This window comes from Ipomoea nil, unplaced genomic scaffold (assembly GCF_001879475.1).
Source record: "Ipomoea nil cultivar Tokyo-kokei standard unplaced genomic scaffold, Asagao_1.1 scaffold0802, whole genome shotgun sequence".
Taxonomy (NCBI): domain Eukaryota; kingdom Viridiplantae; phylum Streptophyta; class Magnoliopsida; order Solanales; family Convolvulaceae; genus Ipomoea; species Ipomoea nil.
In genome coordinates this window covers 183186-202779 of record NW_017617230.1, presented here as the reverse complement: position 1 = coordinate 202779, position 19594 = coordinate 183186, and the positions used below count along the sequence as shown (strand labels likewise).

The window sequence follows — 19594 nt, the reverse complement described above, 5'->3', positions numbered from 1 at the left end:
TAGAATTATGTGTGTACAATGTTTTTATTCAAACAAAATTTATTCATTATCAATAAATTAAATAAGAGAAATAATTTCATTAGTTATATTGTCTTTATTTTTCTCCAATGTAAAACTTCTTTACATTCAAATTAATCAATTAATTATATTCACTACATTGTCTATTATCTTTTTTGTGCACTATTTTTAATTAAATATCAAAGTTATAATACAAAATAATGCTATATATTTATTTACCAAGTATTTTATTAATACCATGAAAAAAAAACATAATTAAAAAAGCCAGCCATATTAATTACTTGAGGGATTTGTTGACAAAGAGAGTATTCAAATCACACAACAAATTGAAGTGAGAACTACATCGCAATGTCCTTGTTTAATAGTCAACAGTTAGCGGTTAGCATTAGCGGATTTGACCAGCGAATTATATCAACGGTTTGTAAAAAGATATTTGAAAAAATTAACCGTTTAAATTAACATGCAAAATGACCTAAGGGTATACATAATAATAATAATAATAATAATAATAATAATAATAATAATAATAATAATAATAATAATAATAATTGTTATAAAAAAATAAAAATAAAAGTATAACTAAGCCAATCATATTAACTACTTTGGGAGATTTATTGACAAAAAGAGTATTCAAATCACACAACAAATTGAAGTGGGAAACTATCTCGCAATGTCTTTGTTTGGCAATCAGCAATTAGCTCTTCAATATTAGTATATATATAATATTTTATGCTCTAATTTTTATTTGCTCTCCCTTATTTCCCGTGTTTGGTTTCAACCATACCATACAATTATTTTATTGACAAGTATAATCAATCTTGACTATATTATCTTGCATTTATAAACTTAGAATTACCTATTTAAATAGGCAAATTCAACATTCAATTATATATGCATGAACAATTCCAATATAATCTTGCATTAATATATTTTATAGTACATATTTAAAAAAAAAAAAATTGGGCATTAGCTCAATTGCGCAATGCGCGTAAAAAAAACTAGTATATATATAAAAACAAAAATGAAAGAGTCGAGCAGTAAATATGACATTTAAAATAAGAAAAAATGCAATAAAATGTTTTTTTAAAAAAATGCAATAAAATGATTAAAATCTATGTTATATATAACGGCAACCACTCAAAACTTTTTCCATTTTTTTTTCTTATCATTTTATTTGGAAAAATTTTCTGATTTTGGTGTGTTTGGTGACGAGAGACAAACAAAATCACAGATTCAGAGAGAGAGAGAGAGAGAGGGAGAGAGTGGTGCTCTAGCTCTTCTATGGCGACTGCCATTTGCTGTCGAGTTTCTCTTTCAGCCAATCATATCTTCCACCCTAAACCCGGTACTCTCTCGCGCCGCGCGCAATTCTGATTATATATCTGCTTCCTCTTGTATTTTGTTTTTGGAGATGTTCATATCGAATTTTTCGTTTGTTTGTAATTACATTAAATTTTTTTCTGAATATGTGTGTTAATGATTGAGGATTTCTTTATAACTATGTCGGAGGATTGAAACCGGAGTTAATTTAGTTGTTTTTACCCGGAAGAGTTATATGAATATTATGTGAGCAATTTTGAAATAGGATTGAATGAATTCTTATCAGTTATTGATATTTAGGCCAATAAATTGAGGATGGGGGCAGGTTGAGGAAGCATGGTTTTGGTTTTACTGTTATTGTATATCCTTTTCTCACTAATTGTATGCTAAATCCACTTATTGTGCTAAAGATGGTATTTGGGATTACACAGAAAACACTCTTAAATCTCATTTTCAAATTCCTTTGTAGTACTAAGTCAGGGATTGAATGTAGTTGCTTCTACCTCGAAGTGCTATATGAATATTATATGAACCACTTCGAAAAAGGATTGAGTGATCTCTTAACGGTTATTGGTATTTAAGCCATAGATAAATTGAGAATGGGGGTTAGAGGTGGAAGTATGCTTTTCTTTAAGCTGTTAATGTACCTTTTCATACTATTTAAGTATTTATTGCATGCTACTTATGCACTCTGTAGTAATTTACCTTGAAATCCACTTATTGAGCTAAAGATGGGCTTTTACAGCTCGCACGGGTTTAGCTCACTAGTTCAGTATGCAGTATTTGGGAGAAGGAAAGATGGGCTTTTACACAAGAAACACTATCTCATGTTCTAATTTCGTTGTAGTACTAAATAATGTGTGTTGCACTTGGAACTGGGAAGCTAAAGGTGTTTATGTTTATAATTGGACCTTTCCTGGAATATTTTCACTTTGCCCTTGAGTAAAACTTATTTAGAAGGAAAAGGTGAAATCTTGAGTTGGCAGTAACTTTTTTAGGCGGTGCAATGGGAAGAAAAATATGCTATGTATGACTTTCATATTCTTGAGGATATTACGGGATATTTAGTAGTAGTAAATTGTTGATGATTGTATTGGCAAATGCTTTAATTTTTAGAAAACTAATTTCTTGTATTTGCACCGTGTCTTGTTAACCAGTGAATCTATTAGACTATTATTACTAGAGTCGTTCCACCTTTCCCCTTTGCCTCATTCGTAATTGGGGAAAAAAAACGAACTTTTACTTTTCAGCTCTATACATCAGTGCAACAAGGTTTTTTTTTTGTTTTTTTGTTTTTTTGTTTTTGTTTTTTTTTGAAAAGCAGATTAACAAGGTTTAAGTCCTTGAATTTCATTGCCAGTGCTTATTGTTTGCATCATCTATTTCCTTTTTTTACTTTGCTCTGTCACCTTTTAGCCTACCAGTTATATTGAAAGCCTTATTGCAAAGAGAGTGGTAACTCTGAGAAGCTTCAGATGGTTGGCTTAATATTCTTCAGGTTTAGATGTTTTGTGGCTCTGCATTTGTTTGTTTCAACATCCTCTCTCAACTTCCCTTTGCTGATCACTTAAATCTCTTTGAGTCGTTGAATTTACAAACTATATTCTTTTTCAACTTCATAGTCGCATATTTTAATGTAAAACACTAGCTCAAGATTCACGTTTGTGATGATGATCTTAAAACCACAGGAGATAAGAGCCACATTCAAAAACAATGGGCAAGCTGGAATGTAATGGCAATGCCGATTGCAGGAGCGGGAAAAGGTGGTGGGCTGTTGGACAAGCCTGTAATAGAAAAAGCAACTCCTGGCCGTCAATCTGAGTTTGATTTGAGGTATGCATAGTAGTTAGAAATTAGGCTTCTGCCCTTTGACCTAATTAGTCCAAAATCTCATCCTTCCAATACACTTCTCGGTTTTATTTTCAAGAGAATGGTGAAGTATGGGTTTTGAATGGAAGATAGAACTGAACCATCAGAACTAGATTTGGACATTCTATCTATTTCTTAGAAGTGCAACTGTAAAACATAACAGCTATTACCCTTTTGAATGCTACTGACTCTATTACATTGTAGTATCTGTTCAAACATACTTTCTCAACCTAATGAAGCACACAGAGTCAACAACGCCTCCACTGAGGCTCGATCTCACGACCTCCCACATAGGAGAGGTCACTACATGTCATATGAGCACAAGGTGCTTGGCAGCTATTGCCCTTTTAATAGTTGCATTGTGGATATACTGGCATTTCATGTCCAGCTGTCTTGATTTCATTGGATTTCAGCTTGCTAGAGAGTCCTTTTTTCCCATCTCATCTCAATACAGAAGGAAAAACTAGGAGAGGGAGATGGAAGTTCTGCTAGTTGTCCTTAACCACATTGTCATTATACGAGGAAGAAATTAAATCTTGAAACAGGTCCAAATCCATTCTGTTTTTTTTTTTTTTTTTTCCCCCAGGAAATCGAGGAAAACATCCCCACCATATCGTGTGCTGCTGCACAACGACAATTTCAACAAGAGGGAGTATGTTGTCCAAGTCCTTATGAAGGTCATACCAGGGATGACCCTTGACATTGCCGTAAACATCATGCAAGAGGCACATCACAACGGCCTCTCGGTGGTCATAATCTGTGCGCAGGTTGATGCAGAAGAGCATTGCACGCAGCTTAGAGGTAATGGCCTGTTGAGCTCAATTGAACCCGCCAGTGGCGGTGGTTGTTGAAGCGCACGAATCTCGTGTAGAAAATATAATCTGTATAACATACTAGAGTTTACACATATATGTACATAGACGATGGGAATGAAATAGCTATGGAACTTTGTTGAATGTTGGAACAGCAGATTGATCACCTGGCTGCCTTTGCTGCTGGGCAACTGGTGCAAATTATGGACATTTAGAAACTTTGAACATACCAAGCTTTGTTCTTCATGCCTATTGTACATTAATGACAAAAAAAAAAAAAAAAAAAAAAAAAAAAAAAAGCTAAGTGGATTAAAGGCTTATTGGTGAAAAAACCTGCTAATTCTAGCCAAACTTCAGATAACACAGTAAGATATATAGTCATTTATTCTAATTAGAAATTATCCTATTTTAATTTTATTTTCGCCAATGAGGCTTATAACATTAAGATGTTCAATACATTATTATTGTATATACATATTATGTTTAACACAGCCAGCAGGGATTGGGTCTAGATTAGTAATTTCATGATGTAGAACAATAACACAACAAACTAATTTTTGGAGAAAGCAATTAATAAATGAAAAAAAGGTAAAGTTTACTGGTAAACTCAGAAGAGTAAATGTAGAAATAGGGCTTATCATTGTCCATAAAAAGTAAAATTCTCTCGTTCCTAGGATCCCGCAAGATAATGGAAGGGTAAACTACAGTCCACAATCACACTGGCCCACCACATTGAGTGTAATTCCGACACTGCACCTATTAGGATTCGATCATGTGTCTTTGTCTATAATCTACCATTCAAGAATTAATTGAGTTGCCCGTGCGGGCAAATTGGGCTTATTATTAATATAATATTCAGATGATCAATACATTGGCTACAATCCAAATGAACAAACACTCACCTGAAAATCTTCCTTTTTTTTTTTTTTTTTTTTTTTTTTTTTTTGCTTAATTTGAATTCAACAACAAAAGCCCATTAGGATACTTTTGGGTCAGAGGCTTTTTAATTTCATGTAGATAACATTTTAAATGTTTGGTTTGAATAGACCACTAATTAATCACTCAATCCTTATACCATGGACCAGGGTTCACGGTGCATTATAGACTTTGATGCATATATATGTATGTCTTATGTTGTAAGTTTCTGTATCATTGTGTTATGAAATTATATACCTTAAGAGTATAAATTCTGTACCTGAAAGAAATTAGTAATTACATCTTATATTATGAATTTATGTGTATTATGATGTGAAATTTTGTGCCTATAAACATAAATTATGTACCTAAATCAGATTTGAAAAATAAGTAAATATATAACATGTGTATATGTATGTGTCTTGTGGTGTGATTTTTTGTATCTTGTGTTATGGAATTTTGTACCTTATGAGTTCTTTATCTCCTCGTCGTTTCGATTCAGGACCCATAATACTATGTGGACCATGTTCCATGATATAAATTGCATTAAGCACTTCACAACTAAACATTGGGTTGCTTTTGCTTTGTATTTATTGTTGATTGCGTAGGGTTAATGGCTGTATCTGTCAAAGAAAGCATTTCTTGACTCTGCAACCAAAAATCAGTCAAAAAAACTCTTTTATTTTTTATGCAACAAAATCTATGAATATATACATTTCACAAAGTGTTCAAAAGATGTAGTCATCTCTAAGACTTTCTTTGTGTCAAAGCATCTTCTTTAGTTGTATGCCAAACTAATATATTCTATAAACTACAATTTCTTGAAATATAGTAATTGTTGATTATTGTTACTTTTCAATTCTACTGTTTTTGGATTTGAGCTTTGACGACTATAAAAGAAAATATTTGTCTAATAATGCAATTTGGTAAGATTGCATTCGATATTTTAGCTAGTGGGAGAGTGGTTGTCTTTAATTTATTTTGTTAAGGAGTTCTTTTTGCTATGATTGCTCATTTTTTGCTTCAAAGATCAACCACATAAAGCGTTCTTGTGCTTTTTACTATATGAAATAGGATTGTATCTATTCAAAATATCGCGTCACTTGGTATGCCAACTAATTAAATTTAAATATTTCATTAATTTTTAGAGAGAAAAATATTAATGGATTGAACTTGTGGTTTATTGGTATCCAGTTGCTGCCTTATGTAGAAGGTCTAAGGTTTAAGTCTTGGTGTAGGCGTAGATTGAATATGTGGGTATCCTCTTTTCTTTGTAATATAAAAAAAAAAATATTATTTTTACGGGATTGAAAAAAAATGGATGTTATTTTATATGGGATCATAATCGACATTAATATAGAAAATGCAAATTTCTATTTCAATATAACTTTCTTTATTATTATTACTTATAACTCAAATAAGAGATGACCACTTTAGCTATTTACCCCCTATTTTTTTAGTTCATTACTTATAACGTAATTCAAAAATTTATTTGTCAACATTTTTATTGGTGAACAATTACTTTTTACATTTGGTTGATCAATAAAGTTATCACGAAGTTATATGTAAAAATTCAGTTTAGCTAGAAAGTCATTAATAATTATCTACAACTCACTAGTTGTTAATAAAATCATCACTAATAAGTAAATTTGACCAAAATTATTTTTTAAAAATTAGATTGAATGGGCATTAGTCAATACATTACAGAAAAGAAAACATGGAAAAACACTTTCATTGAAAATATTTATTAAAATAAATTTATTTGATCAATAAATAATAAATAGGAAATATATAATTGGAGAAAAGAAGTATTTGTGCGTATATACATACAAAATATATGTCTCAATATGTACATTATATTTGGCTCCACCAAACTTTTGTTAAAATAGCTACTACTAATATAATAACAATATAACATCTACATCAAAATTAAAGAACTATATATATATATATATATATATATATATATATATATATATATATATATATATATATATATATATATATATATATATATATATATATATATATATATATATATATATATATATATATATATAATTTATTGGTCAAAATCCAAAATTATAAATAAGTAATTATTGCATAAAGCCCATAATAAAATAGTAAAAAGATATTGTCTGATTTGTCATTTCTCAAATTGAAAGACAAAGTGGCGAAGTGCAAATGGAGTAACACATGAAACCACGAATGGTGTGTCGGTGACTAGGTGCAAAGTGCGAGTTGCTCATTATTGTTTTTCACTTTAAATTATTTTTATATTTTATACTTCTACTACTTTACTATGTTTATTTTCAATAGTGGCTTAATAGTTAATACTCTTGTACATTATTAAAAAAAATTGTTAAAAAAAATACATAATTGACAAAATAATTATTGATGATTACTTGATGAAGAAGTAGCAAGTAAAACTATTACACAAAGCATAAGCTAGAAGGTATAGAAAGAGCAATCACAATAGTAGTTTTTGCTCGAACTTTTAGGAAGAAAAATTAGAAATTGATTTTTATCTAATAGAAAATGGGGGTTTTTGGCTAATTTTTGTTTTCCCTGTAAATATGATTTTTGGATAGGGTTCACTTTTAGGGGTAAGGGAAAAACTTGTGCGAATTGCTGCGCGTGTGTAGCAATCTGCTCACCCAGAAGGTGCGTAATGTCTTTTTCTTTTTTTTTTTTTTTTTTTTTTTTTTGTCAGAATTTATTGTTTCCCTTCTTTTTTTTTTTTTTTTTTTTTTTTTTTTTCCTTTTTTCCTCTTCTCAATTGCTTCTCTCCTACATGACCTACAAAAAAATCGACAAAAATCTACAACTATTGAGGTTGCTCTAAAGTATATAAATTGCTTAAGTTGCTAGTTAATCGATTCAAAACAAAAAAATCAATAACCAATTTCTACAGCTGACCGACTCAAACGAAAAAAAAAGGCCAATAGACTTAATTTTCCTCTTTTTTTTTAAGGTCATTTCCTCTTTAGACAATTTTTACTTTTATTTACATATCTTTTAAATGTTAAAATATTTACAAAACTTGATGCATGTTTTCATCCTATTACATTTAAAGTTATAACATATTTAATTTAGCCTTTCGGCAGCATCCCAATGGGAAAAGCTTAGCTTCTGCTGGTTACATGCATGCATGATCAATACACACACATTTAACAATATAATCAATGCAAATACATGACACACAGTTTCTCTTTGATTTACAAAAAAAATCCACACGCAAATGTGTAATTTAGGTAAAGCACATCTTACATTATATTATCTTAGTCGGTAAAAAATTTGAATGAGATAAATCATCTAAATTGTCCATATATAATTGATCTGTTCAAACTAAAAAGAAACAAATCAATTTATTAATTATTTCAATATATTATATTATATTATATTTTTGCAATATTATTTCTTTTCTAAAGGTAGATCCTGCTAAGATTTACCCTCTAATCATGTACCATTATTGTATTCAACACTTTTATACATTTAATGTTGTGCAAATTCTTTTTGATTTTGTCTATCTGATTACAGTCAGTTAATTATACTCATGAATACTCAATAAATTTCTTTATCTAAAATTTATATACTCCGTATATATTAATTATGCCAATATGCCACGCCAGTGAATATTATATTTAGATGGATTTTATTTTTAAAAAAATTACTAAAAAGATAGTATATTTTTTAGTAATTTTTGTAATTAATATCATGAAATTGAATGTACGTTCATGCATGTTCTTTAATTTGCTTATTCGTCCCTTCCTCGGTTAATGCTCTCAGTACCCTTTTTTTAATTTTTTTTTTCTTTCGGCACTAAAGACAGAACTAAGAATATATTAAATGACAGAACAAAATTGTTTATACGTCTCCTTAACAAATTAAAGCAACAATGATAACAATAATAATAAGTGGTGTGATCATGGTGGTGGCCGGTGCGATTGATGGTGGTGGTATTGGTGATGTGGTTGTGGCGGTGGTAGTGGTGCTAGTAATTATAATTACGAAAGAGTTAATACTCAAAATGGTTTTCAACTATAGTGATTTTTATTAATTTCGTTCTAAACGACTTTGGTGATCTAATGTAATTCCAGACTTTTGTGTTTTTGCTGAATTTAGTCATCTGTTTGTTATTTCGTCAAATTAGTGTTAAATAAAGGAACAATTCAGTAATCTCAATATTAGCCGCCTCTCTTTACCCTCAGCCATGCGAAGTGTGAAATCCCTCTTTCTTTTACGAATTACTTCCAGACCTGCGAATCAAATTTTATATTCGCGGGTTTGGGAGTAATTAGTAAAAGAAAGAGGGATTTCACACTTCGCATGTCTATGAGTAAAGAGATGCTAATATTGAAATACTGAATTGTCCATCTATTTAACACCAAATTGACGGAATAACAAATGGAGGACTAAATTGAGCAAACACACAAAAGTCTGGGACTATATTAGGTCACCAAAGTCATTTAGGACGAAATTGAGAAATATCATTATAGTCAAGGACCATTTTGGGTATTAACTCCATCAAAAAACTAGCTTGAAAAGAGATGAGAGAAAAGATAAAAACGAGAAAATAAAGAATTTGAAAAATATCTTCCGACTAAAAATCTAGACATATTTTGCCAAATAAAAACATTTTTTTTATTAACCAAAATGAATATTTTTCTTTGACTTTATTTTCTTTGAATATCCAAATACAAAAAAAAAAATCAAAAAATGACTTTGGATAGTCATTTTGCATGTTTCTAAACCGACACTTAATGAGTTTATGAACATATTCATTATCTCTTGCTTTTAAAAACAAGTGCTCAGTATATCTTAATACATGTTCATTTTGAATGCAAGTCAAAATTTATTATATTTTGATATAAATTCATCTACACTAAGAAGGCGTTTAGTAGCCAAAAAAGTTCGAACTTTTCTAAAAATTAAAAGGTGAAAAAATTATTCTCATGTTTGGTGCAATCTTTTAACTTAAGAAACTTTTAGATCATGGGAATCACATTCCATGATATCAAAGAAAGTAAATCACACATGCACATACTTAGCTCAATGCTTTAGTAAGCAATATTTGATAGAAGAAACCAATATTCAAACCTCACGACGACAGTGTTGGGATTATACCCAAAGTGAGCTCTTGTGTGTACTGGCTTTAGCCTTGTGTTAATTAATTTTCCAGTTAACACTACATTTTTCGAAGAATTTAATTGATGAAAAAGTACCAAACGCCCTCTAAAAATAAACTGGTATTAGAAATCCATACAGAATATAATGATTGACAAAATAGCCATTGGGGTAGTATCTTCAATACTTATCACTTCTCATCAAATCCCAGAATATATGTTGATAGCTCGCAAGACCAAATTCAACACATTTGCACCTCAATAACATCAACAAAATATTTCCTCACATTATGAGACAAAAAGCTTCAGAATCCAAGTTGCCAACACTCCTAAAGAGGGTTCTTTTTTACTTAACCTGATGCTAGGGGAGTACCCGGGGGGGGGGGGGGGGGGGGTGTTAACAGGAAAAAACATTTACAGAGAAAAATTGCACCATTAAGATAAAGGATTAGCCAAACCATATTGCTGCCCAAGTAAACTAGAGAGCCATGCGTGATTACATTTTCTCGCTTGGGAAGGCGCCCAAAAGTTGTTTCTCGAACTCCAATAAACTGAAATAATCCCGGTTAAAAATCAAGTCAGCAAACTGTACATTAGGCAATAAATTCCATGTCCAGAAAGACCGATACTTAAATATTTTATAAGATCATTGTCTCACAGTTCATATTTCTGAATAGCTTCAGCTTGTTTTGTTTTATAGATTTCACTATCTTTTGGTAGGCTGCTTAGACTATTGCCTGTAAAATGTATATCATTAGTAGACAGTTAGACAAAGGGCAAAAAGAAAGAGAAAATTAGTATTCCATATGACAAAGGAAAATGATAGTGCAATGACTTCTTTAGCCTTGTAAATGAAAATGATCTTCGAGAAATTTCATATAGCTCGTATAACTTTAGCTGCAGTAAAATAACCACAGACAACGATTCCATCACCACCTAACTTTCAAAGTCAGAAGATTTAACCTTAAAGAGATCTAATGGCCAAACACTAATCCACTCTTTTTCATCCTAAACACTCAAAGCATTTAAATCTTCTTCTTTCTTATTCATTGCTAAGAAGCTGCTGCATTTATTCTGAATACCTTTTCAGAGCTTCTTTATATTGCATTTGCATAAAAAGCATCACACTCAAACTTTTCTTTTCCTATCATTTTTCTGACAATTAGATTGAGTCTCTTTTGAGCTTAACTCCTTATCAATCCAAGCTGAATCTATAGAGCTTCAATTGAAGATATTTGCAAATGTATCTTAAATCCTTGTGCTCAAGGAAAGTTGTATTGATTGGAGTAAAGGGATAGGTTAATCCCACCATAAATTTGTGGTTGGTTATAACAGATATGGGCTGATTTTCCAACCTTCCCCCCAAGGCTTGCTAGACCAGCCTTACACAACCTTTATGAAACAGAAGCAAACTAAGTATAAATCAGTTGTGTTTGGCAAACAAAGGTTTAAAAAAAATGCATTTATTGATAATAAAGAGGACATTACAAGGGAGGAAATTACAAAGAGGAACTTAAAAAGATAACCTCTTGGTACACACTAAAGATTTATGACTATGGAACATCCTCTTGGCTGATGGGATGCATTGCTTGAGCTAGCAGGGCATTCTTGAATGACCAGCCATTTGAATATTGAACAGTGGCTGAAGAAATCAGGCCACCACTCGAATTTTAAGGCAGAGGTGCCTCTTGGGTGTATCCCATCAAGAAAGGAATGTTTGTTGAATTTGGTTCTGGCCCCCACAACCCTTGAAGAGGGCAGGAAGATAGAGGAATGCAAAATTCTGAGTCTCTAGGTAATGCATATAGGCAAGAAGGCCAAACCACTATGAAATTAGGGTGTCTTCTATTGCTTGCACGTTACTAACTATTTGCTTATTGTGCCTGTATGCTATTGCTTGATTGATATCCTCACATTACTCAATCTTAAGTGCAAAAAAGTGAAACAAAGAAAAATATTATCCATATTCCCTCATCAATTAAGGTATATATTCTAAAATATCCTAATTTACCCACCCCCGACCCCTCCCTCTTCCTCACTTAGGTTATTTCGGGACTTCAACTAGCTATGGCCTTTTTGTTGACTCTTGTCACTTCTTTTCTTGAGAAATACTTATTTTTTCTGTACTATTGTCAAAAACTTATTCAAGCTAGTCTCTTCAAGGTGCCACTTTCTGTACCAATAAAAAAATAATCTAAGAAAATTTTAACACAACATTTTCATATTGGCACTGGAACGATAATTTCATCAAATTATGATACACAATGCAGTGCAAACCATGAAGTAAAAGAGATTACCAGCACACTGGATCATAGCAGGCTGTTTCTCTTCCCTACTGTCAAGAAATTTTGCTGAGCGCACACTGCTACTGACTGTCAATACCTGCAAATGAAATAAAAATGTAGTAATGCATATAACTTGTTTAGTTCTAACAGGGCATACGGTGTTCTAAAGTACTGCATCAAAAACATGCAATGCAACTATATTGATAGACTGCAAATGCATTAACTGTCATGGATAGCTTGATAATCATGAAGGATTATTAATTAGAGGAACATAGTAAAAAACTAAAAACAGTGTGAAATTCCATAACTATGAGAGTTTCACACTTACACATACTGGAATAAAAATGAGATCATAAAAGATAATATGCTTCCACTTAGAAGTTAGACCCCTGGCATGAATACTGGACCTCTTAATCCATTTATTAATTACATCTGAACCCACTGATTTTATCCTCAATCTCACAATGGTCCATATTAGATAATTAGTTTCCACTACACTCCTAAAATTTCAATTACCAGAGATTATGGAAGATTTTTCTATGGGAAAAAGGAGAAAACACTTTTCGAGTGTTGATAGGGTTGCAAGTGGAATTCTTGAAATAGATGGACACTCAAGTGTTACTGGACCAAACCTCAGGGGGGTCTAAGTGAAATAAACACAGAAAAAAAAAACAAAAAAAAACAAAAACAAAACAAAAAACAGCCTCTAATGCAATTTAGGTTAACACACAAATTGCTCAAGAAAAATTGGCAATTGGAGCTACAAGTTGGCAATACTAACTCTCTACATTCTTGGAAACTCATTTTTATCAGGTACATCAGATGCTTGAAGATTAAAGACCCCACAACCTCAGAATTATGAAATCAAATAGATCTTATAAGAAAGAATGGTACAGTCAGATAATCCAACCAGGTGACAATTGACTAAACGTGCATCTTCACCTCCAGCACCTTGGAGAGGGACTGGAATAAAGCCAAAGCAACAGTGGAATTACTTGAAAGCATATTTTAAATCTTAAAAGTACCTTCTTCCCCTTTCTCTTTAGTATTTTCACATGACACTTTTTAATGTAATGCATCAAATGGTAACGTGAATGCCTCGAGGATAACTGTTCTCTGATTTCCGCATTCTCAGTAAGCCATTCCAAAATGTCTTTAGATTTTACCACCTCATCTGCATCAAGTGACTCCAACCAGGAATAAACAGGCATCCACTGATCAGTGCGCTGAAATCGGTGATCAAATGTACTTTCCTTTTCCTGTCATAAAAGAGGGCATTGCTAAGTTCTTCTTTACCAAAAACAATGAGAAATTTCTAACGGCAACAGGTCTAACAAGAGTTTACTTTAAGCTATTCACAATTCAATTTGTTGTATCGCTTAATTTAGCACAATTAAATAAAATCTATATACTTAGAAACAACATCAAAAGTTCTATAACACATAACAAGACAATTTATATAAAAAAAAAAAAATCATAAGAAAATGTAAAAGATAAAAATAAACAAAGAAAGAAAAGTTGGTTTAACCATTGAATAATAAACATGATAGGTAAAACACCTCAGATGGATTCTTATACTGCTAGAAAGTCCACTGATGAGAAAGTATTGAAAGTAAAGAATAGTCAGAAACACATTCCATAAGTTGGTGTGAAACTAATATTGAAAGTATTGAAAATTTAGGGCATTGAAAATTTAATCCATCTTCCAAAACCTAAAGTTTTTAAAAGCTACTGTTCTTAAAACATTAAAGTTTCACCCCCCTCCACCATTAAAATCTTCAGCCTATCTTTGGTATTCACTTTCTATGAGTGATCTACTTTATAGACCTTCTCAAAGCCAATAACGATTCAAGAGGAGCTTGACCACTAAGCACTCAAGACAAGCTAAGCAGTGAAACAATGAAGGCATTCATACACAATAACCTGGTTGTATAAACAGGCAGTCACTAGTGGCTATGGAATGCAAAGCAAAAAATTAAACTTTAGTTATGAATTTCCTCTATGTTCATCTACAAATTAGCAGCTTATTTTCTGAGTGAGGTAAAAGAAGATAAAAAAAAAAATAATAGGAAGTACTATAATGAAAATTCAGAAAAAAAAAAAAAAAAAAAAAAAAAAAAAAAAAAAAAAAGTAAAAACTACAAATTAATGGAAGCAACTAAGCAATTTTTAGCTCCATGAATCACTAAACATACAAAGATGATAAATAGATGAAGAAAGAAACAAAATTTCTTAATCTGAAGAACAACCCAACATTATCCACCATATCTATTACTTCAAACAATTATATGAAAATTAGAGGATCGAAGAATACCATGGTACCAGAATACCGAAAATTTCCTCGTCGTTTCAGTAAATATTTGATTTTTCTCCGTAGAATTGGGGTGGGGCTTGCGAGGGAGGGCGCCGAATTCCTTGCCAAAGCATACGTGATACGTGTTTGTAGAGTAGTTATGATCTGCATCCGAACGACGTCGTTTTATTAAAAAACGAACGTCTCCCATAAAAAAAAAAAAAAAAAAAAAAATCAAGTTTCAGCAACAATATTATCTTGTTCATTTATTATGGAATTTTAGTTCATAGATTATGAAATTTTAGTTCATTGATTCTGGAATTATAGTTCATCGATTCTGGAATTATAGTTCATCGATTCCGAAATTTTAGTTCATAGATTCTGGAATTTTAGTTCATTAATTCTGGAATTATAGTTCATCGATTCTGAAATTTTAGTTCATATGTTCTTGCTGGGAATCGAACCTGAAATTTTTTTTAATGAGAGACGCGCGTTTTTAATAAAACGACGTCGTTTTTGCATCCGTATGCACCATGCATGGTGCATACGAATGCACAGCATAATTTGCCGTGTTTGTAACATTTTCTCCACATGTATATATACTACCTGTATTTTATATAGATGTCCAATATTAATACTTTATATTAAAATCGTAAATTTATTTATATTTTATATATTTATATTATTGTAAATAAAAACAATAATTTAAAATATTTTTATAAATTTGATATTTATATTTTATAAAATAACTAACATATAACTCCAATATATAATGCGTATATATTATTATTATTGAAGAATACAACAAAATATATGGTGGATGTATGTGCATGGTAATAATAGTGAAAAAGATATCGGAAGTTATAGCGATAAGGGTATGTTTGTCCAAAATAATATATAGTACAACTTTTATAGCATAATGTATACAAAAAAAATGTAACAGAAATATGAACATAAATGAATGGTATGACTTTCATTGACACTTATTAGTTTTTAGATATTTTTCTTTTTCTTTTTAACAAAACTAAACATGGGATGTAGTGACCTCTATCATGTGAGAGGTCATGAGATCGAGCCTTAGTGGAGACGTTGTTGACTCTTTGTGCTTCATTAGATTGAGAAAGTATGTTTGAACAGATACTACAATGTAATATTGTCAATAGCATTCAAAAACAAAAACAAAAACAAAAACAAAAACAAAAAAAAAAAAAACACCAAAAAAAAAAAAAAAAAAAAAAAAAAAAAAAACTAAGCATGGGTTGTTCGACTTCTAAAACTTTAACATTAGCACTATTTAGTAAAATAGTTAGTTTATCAGTCAATTTTAGCTTGTTTGATCACTATTAGTTACGGAGTATTTGACTTTGTTAAACAACCAATATAAGTGTTTGATTAATTAACTTTTTGTAACAGTTTATTGCTCCAAAACATTAAAATTCAAAAAGCTATTCAAAATAGTTTTTTCAATTAACTTTTTAATAAAATTATTTTTTATGTAATTAGCTATCAACTAACAGTTAATTTATCAAACATCTTTCTACAATTAACTAATTCTATCAACTAATCAAACTTATTAACTCAATTAGCTAACAATTATTTACCAAACATCCCCATTATTTTTAAATTTTAGAAAGATAAAGGAAAATGTTGAAATAAGCAATCCACGAAAAATCAATTAGGTTTTTAAATTTTAATTTACATCAGGTAGTCATTTTGATGTATAAAGGACCAATAATCTGGTTATACCAAATAAATTATTTAAAAAATCTTATAGTTTCATAGTTAATTTTCCTAATCAGTATTAATAATAATGATATTATATATGAACAAATACTTGAACTTGAAAAAACTTTGAAATACTTGAAAGACTTTGATACGAATAAATTTGGTTTAAGCGAAACCAACGTGGTACTTGAATTGCTTGGATTTTGAATACTTAAGATTTAATACTTGAAATACTTGAAGTTGAGTACTTAACCTCTAAATACTTGAAACTCGATACATGAAAAACTTAAATGCTTCAACACTTGAAACTTGAACACTTGAAACTTGAATACTTGAAACTCGATACTTGAAAAATTTAAATGCTTCAACACTTGAAACTTGAATACTTGAAACTCGATACTTGAAAAACTTAAATGCTTCAACACTTGAAACTTGAACACTTGAAACTTGAATACTTGAAAACTTAAAGTTTTGAATAGTTGAATCATTTATTGTCGCACCTTCACTTTAAATTGAAACCTTTATTTATAGTAGAGAAAACATCTTCCATACCTTACTTTTGAACTTTTGAATTCAAAACATCTTAAATTTCAAATTCAAACACGTTTGGATCATTTAACTTAGTCACATTATCCAAATGTTTAAATACTTTTTACTAAGTTATTTCATATAAAATAAATTATAAACCATGTGTCAAAATTATAATATATAGACCATTTAAATTATATAATTTTTTTTTATTACAAAGAAAGGGGGATACCCATATAAACTACGCCTACAACAAGGCTTGAAACCTAGACCTCCCACATAGGGGAGCAATCCGATACTAATGGACCACAAGCCACTTGGTATTTAAATTATATAATTGACAAGCCGATTTATTATTTTGACAAATTAATTGGCCCAACTATATATAAGCTAACATGTCTCAAAATTTCAATATCCACACCTTTCACCAAATTTCTTGAACACAAAAATGAGCATGTTATAAAGCTAGCTTGTGAAGCAATGTACATTAGGTTTGTGCATTTGTACAATAGAAAATAAGTTCTTCACTTCTTCATATAAACCACATTGTTTAAGTAAGTGATAGAATAGAAGATAAATTGTGTAGCAAAATAATGTTGTTTTGTTATTCGATTAAAGAAGTTGATTTTGAATACTAAAATGATTTTGAGAATCGAAGGAGCATTTTAGCTAATTGGAGGGCATTTTGTTTGGGTTTTCCAATAGTATAAATGTTGAGTTTATTGTAATTGGAGTTGTGATTTTTAAACCATGTTTATCATTACAAATGTCTCCTCTTTCAATATGACATGACACTTTCCATGTCATTTTTTAAAAAGATTTAGTCCTAAGTGTTTCACAATGCTTGTAAATTTTACAACCGTTGCAAAACAGACCACCACAATAACAAAATTGTGTTTAACTATTGAAGCGCTCTTTTCTTCTTCTTCTTTATTAAAAATATATTAAATATTTTAATTATTGAAAACTTATAATATATGAATGTAGACTTGTATGATATATATAATAACTTCTAGAGAGTATCAGTACGAGTTGTTACTCTTGGAGCTATTACAATCAGTTTATAGAATTAACAACATACCGATACTAAAAAAAATAAAGTAAAAATGCCCAGGTATTTTTAACCCGGCCAATTGGAGAATACCTCCTGCTTTGTGAGGTCACGTCCAAAAATACTTTTTCACCAAAGAACAGCTCATAGCTTTTACACTCTCTCAGATTCAATGAATTACTAAACTAGGACTAAAACATATTTAAACATGAATCATGTAAACAATTTTCTGAAAAAATAAAGACATACAATTTGAGTTAATCCTCCTTATTACACAAATTTTCACCAACTTGATTTCTCAATAATATTAATACTAGTCAGATACGGAGCTACTACTCCATATAGTACCGATATGTCCTTTAAAGTTTCTTGACTATTTTCACTATAAGTTGTAATGTGACACAGAGCTTGAGATGAGTCAATAGAGAATAGTGCGTCCATTAATTAACTTAAAAAATTCATTAAGATGAAAGACAAACTAATCACAATCATATCATAAATCTTTCACAATAATATTCTAGATCAGATTCAAATCAAATATTAAGTCCAAATTCAAACACAACAAGAATAGCTGCAGCCGCAGCATAGTTATAAGAGGTGTTGGGTCTTCCCTCTTTAGTTTATTAAAATCAAAACTAAACAAATTAAAGAACCCATGCATTGCATGCATAGTTTTTAGAAAAATAGAATCATTATTTTTAGGCCATTCACTTACTTGTATAGAACAAGAAATGGTTATCTCAACTACTGCGGGTTCGCTAGAGAAATCAGACCACCGTCCACCGGCAAATCATGGCCGGTGATAAACGTCGAGTCGTCGGAAGCCAGAAACAGGACGGCGTTAGCCACGTGCTTCACGTCTGACGTTATTCCTTTCAAGGTGGTCAGCGGTCCATAATTTTTTTCCACGTAGCTCGAAGCCTCTTCAAGATTGGCAGAAATCATCGGAGTTGGAATCGCCCCCGGCGACACAGAGTTGACCCTGATCCCGTGGGCCCCCAGTTGCTGGCTCGCCGCCCGGACCAGCCCAAGAACGGCGTGCTTCGACATGACGTAGTCCGTCAGCCGCATGCATCCGCGCGTGGCAGCCGCGCTGGCCGTGCAGATGATGTTCCCCCTCACGCGCCCCTCCACCATCGCACGCGCCGCGTGCTTGACGCAAACCGCCATGCCTCGCACGTTGATGCGGAAAACCCGGTCGAAGTCGGAGAAGTCGAGGTCGAGGACCTTCTGGGCGGAGCGGCACGGCGTGCCGGCGTTGCTGAACATGACGTCTAGCCGGCCGTACTTTTGGACCGTCCAATCTACCATGGCCTTCACTTGCTCCTCGTCGCTAATGTCGCACTTTACGAAACTGCACTTGTCGAGGCCGATGGCCTCCGCCACGGCGACGCCCTTCTCGTCCTGGATGTCGGCGATGACGACGGCTCGTGTGCCGTGATCAGCAAAAAGCCGAGCTGTCGCTTCACCGATGCCGCTAGCACCGCCAGTGACTATCACAACTTTGCCTTGGAGCCTTTTCATGCAAGAATTTGGTGTGCTCATTGCCTCATTCACCTTTGATTCATTCCTGTCTTCCATTACAGAGAAAATCTTAAATTTGTGTTACTCTATGAGTCTATGTTTAGATTTAAGATAAAATTCATGAAAGC

The 19594-nt window shown here is 31.8% G+C and overlaps 3 protein-coding genes across 3 annotated transcripts; 1 reads left to right on the top strand and 2 right to left on the bottom strand.

Annotated features, from left to right (window-relative positions):
* The first annotated feature begins 1190 nt into the window (after window positions 1–1190).
* On the top strand, window positions 1191–4246 carry LOC109177173 (ATP-dependent Clp protease adapter protein CLPS1, chloroplastic-like). Its single transcript, XM_019326477.1, has 3 exons — window positions 1191–1363; window positions 3027–3171; window positions 3794–4246. The coding sequence occupies exons 1-3, from the start codon at window positions 1300–1302 to the stop codon at window positions 4056–4058; spliced, it is 474 nt and encodes a 157-aa protein (XP_019182022.1). The 5' UTR covers window positions 1191–1299; the 3' UTR covers window positions 4059–4246.
* A 6076-nt stretch (window positions 4247–10322) lies between these two features.
* Window positions 10323–14777, bottom strand: LOC109177174. The gene is made up of 5 exons (XM_019326478.1): window positions 14660–14777; window positions 13371–13604; window positions 12358–12442; window positions 10719–10797; window positions 10323–10611 (listed from the first exon to the last, which is right to left on the bottom strand). The coding sequence occupies exons 1-5, from the start codon at window positions 14660–14662 to the stop codon at window positions 10557–10559; spliced, it is 456 nt and encodes a 151-aa protein (XP_019182023.1). The 5' UTR covers window positions 14663–14777; the 3' UTR covers window positions 10323–10556.
* A 3658-nt stretch (window positions 14778–18435) lies between these two features.
* Window positions 18436–19594, bottom strand: LOC109177172 ((-)-isopiperitenol/(-)-carveol dehydrogenase, mitochondrial-like). Its single transcript, XM_019326476.1, has one exon. It carries the CDS (start codon window positions 19521–19523, stop codon window positions 18687–18689), a length of 837 nt encoding a protein of 278 aa, XP_019182021.1. The 5' UTR covers window positions 19524–19594; the 3' UTR covers window positions 18436–18686.